At 38.1% G+C, this 14,684-nt stretch overlaps 1 protein-coding gene across 2 annotated transcripts in view; it reads right to left on the bottom strand.

Annotated features, from left to right (window-relative positions):
* Window positions 1-595: 595 nt before the first annotated feature.
* Window positions 596-14,684, bottom strand: part of ANXA3 (annexin A3) — a 59,759-nt gene continuing 45,670 nt past the window's right edge. The window contains exons 10-13 of one of the 2 annotated variants that reach the window (XM_003923934.4): window positions 13,365-13,460; window positions 9,576-9,634; window positions 7,064-7,186; window positions 596-984 (exon numbers count right to left, since the gene is read on the bottom strand). In XM_003923934.4, coding sequence (XP_003923983.1) covers window positions 925-984; window positions 7,064-7,186; window positions 9,576-9,634; window positions 13,365-13,460 — 338 coding nt within the window. In that variant the 3' untranslated portion in view covers window positions 596-924. The other variant, XM_039468132.2, reaches the window with a different exon arrangement.

Genomic DNA, 14,684 nt, shown 5'->3' with positions numbered 1-14,684 from the left:
TATCATACATTGACACTAGCATAGCTTGATCACAACTATAAGGGGTAGGGCAGAGTCGCGTAAGTCTTCATCTTATTCCTTTCTTTTTTTTTCAGATGGATTCTTGCTCTGTTGCCTAGGCTAGAGTACAGTGGTGCGATCTCAGCTCACTGCAACCTCTGCCTCCTGATTTCAAGCAATTATCCTGCCTCAGCCTCCCCAGTACCTGGAATTACAGGCTCCCGCCACTGTGCCTGGCTAATTTTTGTATTATTAGTAGAGATGGGTTTTCACCATCTTGACCAGACGGATCTTGAACTCCTGACCTCGCGATCCACTTACCTCTGCTTCCCAAACTGCTGGAATTACAGGTGTGAGCCACTGTGCCCAGCCATCTTATTCCTTTCTTAAAGAAAATGTGATGAACAATGTGATAAACTGAAGCAGTAACAGTTGTCCTATTTTAAAGATGAGGAGTGGCCAGGTGCAGTGGCTCATGTCCATAATCCCAAGACTTTGGGAGGCCAAGGCAGGCGGATCGTGTTTTAAAATATTAGTTGTTGGCACCAGGCATCAAACAATGTTGGCAAATTCTGAAAGCAAACAAACAAATTACTTTTAGCAAAGCAACAATTTTTATTATCTTGCTTTATATTTAATGAGTTAGAACTGTAAAAAGATTCTGACTTTGTAAGCAGAAACATAAGTTGGATAGTATTTGCAGATCCTTAATACCATTTTAAATTTCATTTACGAGCTACTACATTATGAATGAGATGCTCCAAAAGAATAATAACTTTTGTTGTTGTTATAGAACAATGAAAAGTCCTGTTAGAAATACAGGCTGCTGTTTACATTTAATTGTTCTCCTAAATATTTCAAGAAAGAAGTAAGTGGAGCTGTTGGGAAAGCTCATCGTGGACCTTTGGAGATTATCTTCTTGGTTCAGTCATCTCCACCACATATTTTTAAGAGTGTGATTTCATAGTGTCCAGAAGTATCTGACTGCAAAGAACAAAAATGGATTAAGAAGTATCTGACTGCAAAGAACAAAATACAATATAAATAATGAGAGATCATAAATGAATTGAAAACCTTTAACACTAGGGAATTCACCTGGGTGTGAGATTCATGAGCTATGCCAGTTAGTAAAATGTACCTGCAATTCCATCATTCATTCATGCCTGAGTGTAATTATGATTTGGCCAGCATCTTCTTCACAGTAAATAATATTTGGATTCTTCCTGATATATTCCAATTAAATTTCAATTTGGGTTTAATAAAATAAGATTGCATCAGTTACATAATTTTAATTTCTAAAACTTCAAAAGATTATAGTTTTAATAATATTTATCAAACACTTGCTATTCAGAAGGCTTAATGTGTATTAACTACTTTAACCCTTTTAAAAGTTCTCTGCAACAGGTACTATATGTATCCCCATTTAACAGATAAGTAAAATGAGAAAAACAGATTAGGAAACTTGCCCCAAATCTTATCAAGAATAAGTGACAAAAGCAGGATTTGAGTCCCTATATCCTGGCTCTTTAATAACCTGCTACACTGCCTGACTTAGGAAAGTGAAATGAACCACATTTTCAAAGAATATGTTTATCAGTTCCTTTTCCCAAGGCCAACCAAAAATAGATCATTGTTCAGAAAAGATACTATGTGAGGTTAAGGCTTAATGGGCAAAGACACCAAGTTTATAATGCAAAATACCTCATAGGAGGTGAAACTTGGCTTTTAATCTGGATTGTGTAAGATGCTTACAATATTTTTATTTTATTTGAGGCAACCCAACCAGTGAGCACGTCTTATCCCTTAAGTTTGACATTGGAAACAGCTGTCAGTGGGGTAAATATTAGGGTAAGTGGTAGGCTCATTTAGTGAAGTTAAGCACTACTTTCACAGTAAGACACGATAGGCACGTATATATATTGTTCTGTTTTCTTTATTTTTTGTTCATTTGTCTGTTTCACAAAATACATGACTCAATATTCTTCTGTTTTATATAGAATTTAGTTCTTGTGCTATTAGTTTTCCTGTAATGCTCTGCCATAGCAGAGCTGACAAGTCAACAATGCTCCCGTTTTGTATTAAAACACCTCCTTCTAGACATCTCTGATCAGAGTTGTAAACAATTGTTAGGGGTTCTACCAAGTAGTCAAGAAAATACATCCAAATAGCTCAAAGTATACTTCACACCACTAATGGCCTACTTGACCTCTCCACATGTATTACATAGTTCAAAGACATTTCAAACTCAACACATGTAAAACCAAACTCATAAACTTCCCTCCACCCTCCCCCCAACAACAACAACAAAAAAGCTAAAACCTCATCTTCTTGCTAGGAATGGCACTACTATCTGTTTTTCACGTTAGGAAATTGAGTGTCATGCTTGCTACCTTCCTTTCCTCACACCAAGATATCACACCAAATCCCTTAAGTTTCAACTCCTAAATATCTTTTGAGCTCTGCTTGCTCTTTCTTCTCTTTGCATTGCCAGCAACCCAGTCACAGCTACTCTAACATGACTACCGTAATAGCCTCCTAAACCACCACCCTCTGGCTCTTCTATCCTATGTCCAATTCATTCTCCAGAATGAAGAGATCTCACAGGGATCTTTTCATGATCATAATACTAACTCTTCAAGAGTTCATGCCCAGAACTCTTCAATAGCTTCCTCTTACTCATAAGCTAAAGGCAAAATTCCTTAAACATTGCTAAAAAGGTCCTGCATGATCTGGTCCTTCCATCCTTATTTTTCATTATGCTTCTTCCACTCTGAGGCCTCTCTACTTGTCATTTCTTTTATTAGAATGTTCTACTGGCTCCCTTACCTCCATAACTTTTGCCTTGTTAATATCTACTGATTTTCCAGATCTGAATCATGATTTTTCATAGAAGCCTTTCCCATAAGTCAAGTCCTCCTATTATAGAATCGTTTATCATAATGTCACTTTCCTTTACATTTAACACAGTTGTAATTCTATAAGGGCATAAAATGTCTTCCCTCATTCCACCACCTTTGCTTATAATTGTAACTCTGAGCCTAGCACATAATATGCATTTGATTAATATTTTTAGTTGAATGAATAAAGTACAATTCCCTGATCTCAAAGCTCTCTTTCAAGTGAACTCATTTTGCTACTTGGATTTTATTTCACAATATTCCCCAAGGTAGACCTTCTAATCAAACAAGTGCCTTATTACTTCTTTCCTTCTTGCCTCTTCCTATACCTGTTTCTAGAGCATTTACCTTTAAGACCCCATTGACTAGCAGAGCACCTGGCCCATAGGAGACACTTAACAGATGCTTGTTGACCTGAAAGGAAGGCTCAAGACCCATTTCTCTAAGCCCAAACTTCTTTTCTTCTCAATTCCTATGTTACTAGTTCTAAACCTAACAATATAGTATTTAATTATATGTTGTTTCAATTATTATCTTATAATTTTTAAATAACTACCTCAAACCTCCTCATAGATTATGAGTTTATTGTGAGTGGCTGCTATATTTTCCCATAAAAATCTTGGCATTGTGCTATTTATTAAATAAATACAGGATTTGTTGACCAAGGAAAACTACCAAAAAACATAATTTCATCTAAATTTTCCATAATATCTTCTTAATAAGTAATAAGAGGTACACGTTGATTTTTCACCTCTGTCATTCCTTGCCTTCTTCTTCCCACTAGTCACCACCTGAGAAAGGTGTCAATGGACAGAGAAATGTCTAAATGATACTTGAAAGAAAGAAGATGGGATGACAGGCTGAGATGATATACAAAATGGAACTCTACCCCATGAATTTCAAAAACAACCATCTAAAATGATCCTATTCATCAATGGCAAAAATGTAATGAGATTACTTAATAATAAAGGTGAGGTGGTAGGAACAAAGGAATCTTGTATTATTTCAAATTGCAAACTGAAGTTTTCAATGATGGATTTTTCTTTTCTATCAAACTACAAATAGTTTAAGTGTTTTCTAATACAATAATCCTCAATTACCCAGACCATTAGGGAATGGAGAGCCACTGGTTAATTTAATTTTCTGGTTTGCTGAGGGTGAACTGAAAGCCCTCTTTATGTCTCAGCCTTGTTACTGACAGTCTTTAGAAAATGTGTGAGTCTATTTTTCTGCCTTAGTAACTACAATATGGTTAACGTTATTGAATCTTCCTCTGATGATTGAAACTATTGTGATGTGTCAGGACTGATTCAAATAGAATTGAGTGTGAGCAGTTGATGCAATTTGTGCTAAGCCCCAGGCACAGTCTGAGAATTGCCTTTTTGAGTAAGTTCCTGATTTCAACTTATTCATGCATCTCTGCATCTCTTTCTGTAAAAGATTAGTGCAAAAACAAAAGCCTTGATTAAAAAAAGAGAGACAGTGGCCAGGTGTGGTGGCTCATGCCCATAATCCCGGCACTTTGGGAGACCGAGGTGGGTGGATTACGAGGTCAGAGTTTGAGACCAGCCTGGCCAACATAGTGAAATCCCATCTCTACTAAAAATGCAAAAAATTAGCTGGGCGTGGTGGTGGGCACCTGTAATCCCAGCTACTCAGGAGGCTGAGGCAGGAGAATTGCTTGAACCTAGGAGACAGAGGTTGCAGTGAGCAGAGATCACACCATTGCCCTTCAGCCCAGGTGACAGTGTGAGACTCTGTCTAAAAAAAAAAAAAAAAAAAAAAAAAGAGAAAGAGAAATTTTAGTGAATGAATCTAGTTACCTGATTGATGTTCATTCATTCATTCATTCAAAAGCCATTGGTAAAGTTAGAGATAGGAACCTTCCCAAGATGGCTGCAGAAAGATCCAGGCTAATCTTTGTGCCTGGTCAAGGATGGCTATTGTGGGTAGGGCCATAGTGAAGATTGGACCTAAGACCCCAGCTGCTGGCAGTGACATTGGAATGTGGTCTAAGCCAGGTGTCCCCAGGGGCCATCACTCGGTGTAAGTTCTCTCAGAGAGGTAGGGCTCCAGCCTTGTAGGGGCTTGAGAGAGGGTGCTGCTGGGGAGCTACCCAGGATCAGGATCTGCACAGTGAATAAATGATCCATGGCCTAGGGTGTCTAAACAGCGTGGACTCTACCCCTAGTTTTGGACCCTCAGTGCTCAGAGCAAACACTCTCCGCTTGGCTGCTGCTTCCCTCTTCATCCTGGATTGCCCTCCAGGCCCCAGCTCTCAGCTTAGATCTCAGAGAATCCACCTGCATCCAACACTCTTCAGTGCTGATTTCCTCAAGACATTCAAGGGCAGATGGAGTAGCAGCCAAGTAGATGGAGGTGGAGAGGTCGCATAGCCTGCAAGTCCTCTGCAAAGGCAGCCCTGACTCTATCTTTTCCTCTAGTCGGTGTGGCCCTGAAGGCAAGGAAGGTGGATTGCCCCACTCACCAACCTCAGCTTCCACTTTGTTCCAGGGAACCAGCTTGGACTAACATTCTCTATCACTCATTTACTAGAGACTTTCATATGTGGTCTGGAGCACCAAGGTAGAAAAGTAAATCAGTGGAAGGCTGCTGAGCAGGTCTGGGGCCAGCCCCTTAGTTCACCACTAACTAATTGCCATCTTCCCATTGGAACTGTGACTTTTGAGCCATGAGCTTAAGGTACAGAAGCCCTCTTGTACAATTGTTGTCAGCCTTACTGCCTTATTAATTCAAATAATTTGTAATTTATCCAAAGTGTCTATGTATAAAATATTAATTGAGATCTGAAAATAAGGAAACTTGGTTTCATACATTAAAACAGAAAGGAAGGAGCTCATTTTAGGAAGATTCTCATCCAGAATGAAAGAAAGAGAAGGGACCAGATTTTCTTAAAAATAATTTAAAAAAAAAACTGTAAAAGATTGATTAATTAAACAAGATGTGCAACCTCTGTTCGGAAAAAAAAAAAAAATACTTTCGGCCAAGTCAAAGGACCAAGAACAGACTGGGAAACTATGACCGGACAAAAAAAACTAATCACCTTATGTGAAAAAGAAACTTAGACCAAAAAGAACCAAAATCCCAAAGAATATGGACAAAGAATTTAAAAAGGCACATCACAGAAAGAGAAATACAAATGTTATTTAAAACATCAAAATATATTCAACCTCAGTTCTGCTAAGAAATATGTACATTACAACTACACTGAGACACAATTCCTTACCTATCAGATTACAAAACCCAAAAATTTAGTGGGGTACACCTATAGTCCCAGCTACTTGGAGGCTAAGGCAAGAGGATTGCTTGAGCCCAGGAGTTCTAGGCTACAATGTACCATGATTGCACCTGTGAACAGCCACTGCACTTTAGCCTGGGCAACACAGCAATACCCCATTTCTAAAAAAAAATGTTTAAAAAATCCAAAAGTTTGAAAATACCCTCTGTGCCAAGGCTATGGACAAAGAGGGACTCATATATTTTTCATGGAAGTGCAAAATGGAGTTCAATTGGTAATACTTGTCAAAATTTAAAATACATTCATATCTGTCTCAGCAATCCTATTTCTGAGAATTCATCCCACAGATACACTTGTACCTCATGAAGCTGTGTGTGCCTTATACAACATTGTTTGTAATAGCAATAAACTGGAAGCCTCTATTGCTGTGGTGGGCACAAATACACGAACAATGGAATGATATACAGCTGTTAAATAAAATGAGAAAGTTTCCTACATACTTAAATGAAAAGGACTCTAAGCTGCAGAACCATGCTGTCTCATGTAAAACAAAGAGGAAATTTAAAATATATTTTTTTCTTTTCTTACACTGTCGTAAAGACTGAAATAAATAAAAAGTGCTATATAAAAACAGGTAAACAACTTGCATACGTAAGTCACAAAAGAAGAAAAATTAGCGGCTAGTACACCTAAAAAATATATTGAGTGTCTATTATATGCTGGGGGGTTTACAGCTGAAAATAAGGGACATTTTGCTGCTACTATTTTAAACTCAGACAATACATTTATGCATTGACAAGGAGAGAGAAATATAAGTCATGTACCTTTATATTTTAAGGAATATAAGAGTAAGAAGATGAGTAGAGAACGGCAAAATATGTTTTGCTATTTTTAAAAAGAGACTTACTTTAATGGCTGAATATAGGGAGTAGCCATAATGCTTCTTGAACTCTGTTCGAATGTCCAGTAGGTCAATTTCGGATCTGGACACCATTATTCTGTTCAGAGTAAACTCATCAGTTCCAGCACCCTGTTAAGAAATTCAGGAGTTCACAATACAAATGTCATTGGTCACAAAGCAACACAGAGATCTATATTTATAAGAACCAGATCATGGTGTGCAAAATATTCAGCCACAATGATTCTTTTTCATTTATCATCAGACTCATCATTCATTACTCAAGAAATATTTGTTGGGCACCTACTCTGTGCCAGCATCATGCTAAATGCTGCAAAACAGAGGTGAGATACCTGTGTTAAGCTTCCAACTTTGTAAAGAATACAGGCAAGAAAGTAAGCCATTGCAAAACAGTCTGATATGTTGAAAATATTGGGTACCATTGGAGCATACTTCAGGACCTATGAAAGATTAGGGATTAGGAAAGGTCAGAGAAAGTGACATCTAAGTGAGGACTAAATAGTCAACAATGGGAAGGAGTAGGTTCATATAGGAAGGAGAGAAGGTTCTTACAGAGGAAATAGCAGGTATGAAGGTTTAGGGCAAGAAAGAATGCCACGTTCAAGGATACGTAAGTAATCAGGGGAATAACAAGACATTTGTCTGGAAAGGACAGACCTTGTTAACCATGAAATGAAATTCTACTTTATCCTAGGTGTGGAGAATTATTGTAATATTTTAAACACGAGAATCTTGAGACCAGATCAAATTCATGGTTTCAGAAAATCACTTCACAGCATGAGAATCCAAACAGATTGAAAGGTAGGAGTAGAATGAAGTTAAGGGAGTAAGACTAGAGGCTTTGAGACTCATCTCAAGGAGGCTGAAGTAATTAAGAGATGACAATGGCCATCCCTAGAATAAAGGCAGTAGGGATGGAGAAAATGGGAAGATTTGAGATTTGCTTATGTACATGGATAGACAAAACATAGTGATGTATCACTATAGGATAATGAAAAAGAGAGAATGTAAAATTTCTAGCTGAGCCGATAGGTAGATTTTGACCTAATTAATGATGGTAACATACTAAATGATATTCCATTCATCTATGTAATTCACCCAGCAAATGCTTAAGAGCATCTACTATAGCTAGGCATTGTTCCATGTACTGTGCACATGGCGGTTAACAGAACAGATTATATTGCTGTTTGCATGGAGCTTATGTTCTAGTAGTTGGAGACAGACAGTAAAGTAAGTTGACTATTGCTTAAGTAAATCATGATAAGATCTATGAAGAAAATACAGCTGGAAATGGCATGGAGAGTGACTGAAGGGGAACGAATTGGCCTGGTATAGTCAAGGCAGACTTCTCTTAGGAGGAGAGCTGAGACCTGAAAGATGAGACAGAGTCAGCTAGAGATCGATCTAGAGGATGAGCATTCCAGAGAGGGCAATGGATGCAAAGATTGTGATGTGAGAATAGACTTGCCACAGCTGTGGAATGGAAAGAAGCCTGGGGTGGCTGAAACATAGTGAACAAGGCTGGGAAGGGATGGTATGGCTAAAGAGAGTTGGGCAAGTTCCTGTTGGGGCCATTCTCTGGGATAAACAGGGGAAGGGGAGTAGATGTGGGGCTGGGAGAAGTGAGGGAAAGGATGTGCTCACTTGGGTTATAACTTTGAAGGTACATGTGGAACTGCAGGAAATGACTGGTAAAGAGATCGAGGTAAGCATCTTCTATGCACAAGGCCCTGGCCTCGGGTGTGAGGATAAACAAAAGACTGTACTCATGGAGCTCATCATCTGGCAGTAAAGACACACAAGCAAACACAGAGTTACAGCATCGTTAAAGGCTGCCAACTCAGCTTGGTTCATTTTAAGCAAGGCAGCTTGGGAGGCCATGGGATCTGCTGAGTCTCAAGTTTGAAGTTTGGCTTTCTAAAACACGTTCTACTGCCTGCACTTACTGTGAAGTAGAGAAAACAATGTAGTCAATACTTCTCTGTACCTATCTCTACATGGACCAGAATACTATCAACCTATTAGACAAATTAGTAGACAAATTAGTTACTGTAGAAAACCAAGTGGAAAAGAAATATGACACTCCATCAACATTAAGCCATAGTTTTACCTTCTCATTTTCTATTTAAAATAGAGGATGAACTTAAAAATGTTTAAATTATACATAAATTTTTACCTTTCATACAAGTGGAATACTAGCATTTACTTAAACTCATCATATTAGAAAAAATAAGAATGTTTTAATTAAATAGAAATCAAGCTATACCTACTTAGAAAAAAAATATTTCATAAACCCAGCTCTGTTTATTTTGAAGAGAAAAATCAGGTGTCTATGTAAAGAGTGTATTGTATCATACCTTGATTTGCTATAATATAATTTATCTTAAAATGTTTAAATTACATTAAAAGAAGTAATTCTTAAATATTTGTTCTACTATTTGCATAACTCCCCAAAGGAATTAAGGGACACTAAGAATGCACATGAACTTTCCAGACCAACCTTCAAAGCTCGATGCAGTCTTTCAGCTAAAAAGGCTGGCGTGTTCCTCACACAATGAACTGTTATAAAAAGCAAAGTAACGTTCAGCTTCATGGAATAGAAATTGGATTAATCTATAGTAAGTAATACCATTTTAAAAAAGATTCTTTGGCCTGTCATACCACTTTACCTCCTCCCCACAACTGGCTTTTACTTGGAATGAAAGAAAGCCTGCTTACCCTGATTTTCAAAGCCTTTTAACGTCATATTTGCACAGAACTTTAGCACAGTAATTATCTCCAGCCATGGGGAAAATAAAATTACCTGCCAAAGAAACTCCCACAGCGTCTGACTCATCTCTGGATCCCAGACACACTGAACACCTACGCTTTCACTGATAACTCCCTAGGGTGCACCATGGCTCAGCTGCTAACATCTCGGGCTACTGATGAACAACTTGGGCCTAGCGACTGCAGCAATGTTGCTCCAAATAACTCATTAGGCATGAAGGGGCACTGGAGTTCCATTTAAAAGCAATTTTTCCAATGGAAAGAATTTTCTTTTAAATGACTGGATTAGAATTTATAGACTGGTCAGAGTGACTCCATTAGAACAAGTACCTGCCATCTAAATTCAGTTGCTTAAAAAAAAAAGATACAATCTTTCAATTCTTTATTTGAAATAATAAGTAAAGCAGAAATAAAACAAGAAAAAGGAAATTGACAAAAACATGAGAGTCGATTATCTTTTAAATAAAATGAAAATAGGAATAGAAAGCACTGTAGGGAATAAACCTATTTACAGCAACACAATTATTTTTATAATCTTAAACCTGATCTCTAGTTAGGAATCCAACCAAAAGTGAATGGATTTTATAATGAATTCTGGAGCTCAGAACAAGAATAAGTGACTTTCTCATCATGGCTTATAAACTCTCTTAAGGAAAGATAAAGGACTTTCGGCTTTTGTAAGTAATTTAAGGGAAATAGAAGGAGAAATGTGTAGAAACCCAAACACAGCATTTAGAATAAAGCTGTTATGTGAAGTTCTCTGACAAGAAACTATCCATTCAAACCAATAAACTCACATTAAGCCTTAGTAGTTTGATAAAAAAAAAAATAATTATGGCCACTTTCATCCTATTAAGCTTTCAGTCACCTCCCTGCCAACTGGATTTGTGCAATCCCTTCTTTTCATGATCCTTTCCTCCCTTTAGCTTGCCTTCTGCTTTATGTTCTTAACTACCAGATTTGTTCTTCATGCATAAAAGTTTTGGAAGGTGGCAGTATGTTTTAGTGGTAAGGAGGCTTTCCCACCTAGTATCATAGGCAGGGAAGCTTGGAAATCCGTTAGAGTTAATTGCCATGACCAGGAGTTCATAATTGCCCATTCCCTACCTTCTTCATTGTCTTGACCAAATTCCCATCAGGGCTTTCTCTTGCCACATGTCTCTAAACTCTGGCTTGCCCTCAATCCTGAGCAAGCCCTAAAACGCAGAACATACTTCTTTTGCAGTTTATCTTGCTAATCCAGCTGTCCACCGCTAGAGGCATTTCTTGTCAATCCCCAATTACCATGCCCTCATGCAAGCTGCTGCTAAGACTTTTATTTTAGATTTGGAAACTTTTGCACATTTTCCCCCATGTCTTTTAGAGATGAGGTCTTCCCTCTGTCACTCAGGGTCGGGTGTAGTGGCACCATCATGGCTCACTGGAGCCTCAACCTCCTGGGCTCAAGTGCTCCTCCTACCTCAGCCCCTTGAATAGCTGACACTACTCAACCCACCCAGCTCATTTTTTATTTTTTATAGAATCTTTAATATACAAATTAACAATATACAATGGAAAAATATTAACCAGTTATATCATTGCCACTGAAACAGTCTCAGAATGTTGCTCTCACTACGTTGCCCAGGCTGGTCTTGAACTCCTGGCCTTAAGTGTTCCTCTTCTCTCAAAGTAATGGGATTACATGTGTGAGCACCACACCCAGTCCAGTCTTGCATGTTTCTAAAATCAGTGTGCTCTCTCTACCATAATAGTCTTTCCGAATAAAGCCTCTCCTTACTTAAGTCTGGATTTGTTTTTATTTGGCAGCAAATAGGCTTCTATTACAGAATTCTAAGAGGACACAGCTCAGATGGTTTTTCCTGTGAAAAACTATGTGTTGACCATTATATTGGATTCCTTGTATATGAAATATGCAGAAAAGGCCAATCTATAGAGGCAGAAAGTAGATTAATGATTACCAGGAGCCAGGGGGTGGGGAGGATTGGAGAGTGACTGCCAATAACATAGGATTTATTGCGGGGCTGATTAAAATGTCCTAAACTGGCCAGGCACGGTGGCTCAAGCCTGTAATCCCAGCACTTTGGGAGGCCGAGGCGGGTGGATCACGAGGTCAAGAGATCGAGACCATCCTGGTCAACATGGTGAAACCCCGTCTCTACTAAAAATACTAAAAATTAGCTGGGCATGGTGGCGTGTGCCTGTAATCCCAGCTACTCAGGAGGCTGAGGCAGGAGAATTGCCTGAACCCAGGAGGCAGAGGTTGCGGTGAGCCGAGATCGCGCCATTGCACTCCAGCCTGGGCAACAAGAGTGAAACTCCGTCTCAAAAAAAAAAAAAAAAAAAAAAAAAAAAAAAATGTCCTAAACTTAGATTGTGGTGATGGTTGCAAAACTTTGTGACTATATTAAAAAGCATTGAATTGCACTTTGAATGGGTGAATTTTATGGTATGTGAGTTATATCTCAATAAAAAAAATTTTTTAAACTGGTTTATCCCAAAGGTAGACTGAAACAGAAAATCAAAGTGTGACATACTTTGAACTTTAAATTATAAGTTGAATTATAAGCTGTTCTTTTACATGATAAAATAATGTGCATTATAGCCCAAATGTAATACATAACTCAATATATATTTCCAAGAATGCTCCTTAGCTCAATGAATGAGAGCTTGTACATGTCAATAAAGTTTTTCAAACATTATGGATTAAAAAGAACACCAAATGAAAAACAACAAGCAGAATTAATATAAAGATTAACAATATAGGCCGGGCGTGATAGCTCAAGCCAGTAATCCCAGCACTTTAGGAGGCTGAGGCGGGCAGATTACTTGAGGTCAAGAGTTCAAAATCAGCCTGGCCAACATGATGAAGCCCTGTTTCTTCTAAAAATATAAACATTAGCCAGACGTGGTAACACGTGCCTGTAAACCCAGCTGCTTGGGAGGCTAAGGCACAAGAATCACTTGAACCTGGAAGGTGGAGGTTGCAGTGAGCTGAGATTGAGCCACTGCATTCCAGCTGGGGCAACAGAGACTCAGTCTCAAAAAAAAAAAAAAAAAAAGATCAACAATATAAAATGGAAAAAAAATTAACTGGTTGTGTCATTGCCACTGGCACAGTCCGAGAACTAATCATGGATACTGATCTCAATTCCACTTTTTTAATTGAAGAAGAAGGTTTTCCCTTTCTTAGCTTCCTTTACCTATCTTATAGCAATTCAGTTAGACTTAACAGTGAGCCAAGATTGTGCCACTGCACTCCAGCTTGGGTGACAGAGTGAGATCCTATTTCAAAAAAAAAAAAAAAAGAAAGAAAAGAAATAAAGGCTCAAAAAAATAATTTCTTCATGCATTAATTTAACAATATTTGTTAAGTATACTGTGTGTACCCTGGACCATGCTGGGGGCTGTAGAGAGCATAAAAAGATGGATTAGTCAGGATTCTTGACCAAAAGGAGCAGACCTTGACATTGAGTTAAAACAAGCGCAAAGTAACTTGGTTTATTAGCACTCAAAGGCTTACCTATGGCCAACAGTAAGTCTTCAAAATGCCCAGATAATTCTCCTTTTATGCTGTCTGCAATGTCCTTTTGGCTGATAGTTCTGTACTCATCAAATGCTAAAAAGAAACACCACAGAATTATTTAAAGCAACGCAGTTGACCACAATTGAATATATTCTAGTTTTTTTTTTGACATGCAGAAGATCAAGTAGCAACCTAAAAAACTCCCTCAAAAATTTGGGCACAGAAGTTTTTGTTTTTCTTTTTGTTCCTTTTAAAGAAAATCATCCACAATAAAACCCAAACTCCCTAGATAATTTTCTTCAGTGAGCTCTCTCTCTCTTTCCCCTTTTCTCAAGTGGTAAGCATTTTAAATAATTTAAATAGTTAAATAATAAATAATTTATCTAGTAAGGTGGGTTATTTTAAATTTTATTTATAGCAGCACCTGGGAAATGAGACTGTAATCACTAGTTAAATATGTTTTCTCTGCTAAAGAAATCTTAATTATGAAGAATTCCTTGTGCTGAATAAATCATTTCCTAGGGCGGCATAGTCTGCACTTCACACCTCCCGGAAGGCATTTGAATTTCTTGATCAGTATTTGTCCCAAGCAAAACCTGTACATATGTCACCAAGTATACAGGCATATTTTGTAAGCCAAGTAAATTTTTACCAAATAAATTTTTTTTAAAAAGAAATTTTGGAGAGAGACCTAGGGCTTTTTGATTTTTGTTTTACAAACAAAGAGATTAATAAAGCAATGATCACATACTGTGATCATTATTTTATAAAATAAATGTGATTTTAGTACAAAAGATAAGAAAGAACAATTTCAGAATTTCAAAGTCACAGAAACGTCCTATGTTTACTCATTGTTCTGTCAACTCGGCATAAGCCTGGTCTTGCTGTGTGGTTGTTCCGTAAACTAGCACCTGGAAGCCATAGTCAGAAGATGTTCACAGTAAATGGAGTTTTAGTTTTCTAGGTGCTGTTGCTTCCAGAACAACTCTGGGAGATGCCATGAGCGAGAGGGTGGGTGCCCGCAGTTCCATGTAATGGCTGGTCTGACAATAAGAGTTGGTCCATTCTACTACTTACCTTCATATCAAAAAGAGCTGAAGGTTAATCGTATCGATGTGTCAGCAGAGACTCACCTGCGACGTCTGGCTTTTCTGGAAGTGGCTAACTAGGGAGAACTGTTAGGTGGAGCGGAAGCAGTTAGGTTCCTTCATCCCGAAGGAAAAAGTCCTTCTGCTCCCACCCTAGAGGGTGGCCTCTTTTTTTTCTTCCTGCTACTTCCCTCCCCCATGTATTACCCATCACTCACTAGGTAATCTA

The sequence above is a fragment of the Saimiri boliviensis genome, chromosome 3 (genome assembly GCF_048565385.1).
Source record: "Saimiri boliviensis isolate mSaiBol1 chromosome 3, mSaiBol1.pri, whole genome shotgun sequence".
Lineage (NCBI taxonomy): Eukaryota > Metazoa > Chordata > Mammalia > Primates > Cebidae > Saimiri > Saimiri boliviensis.
This window is presented reverse-complemented; position numbering and strand designations above follow the sequence as displayed.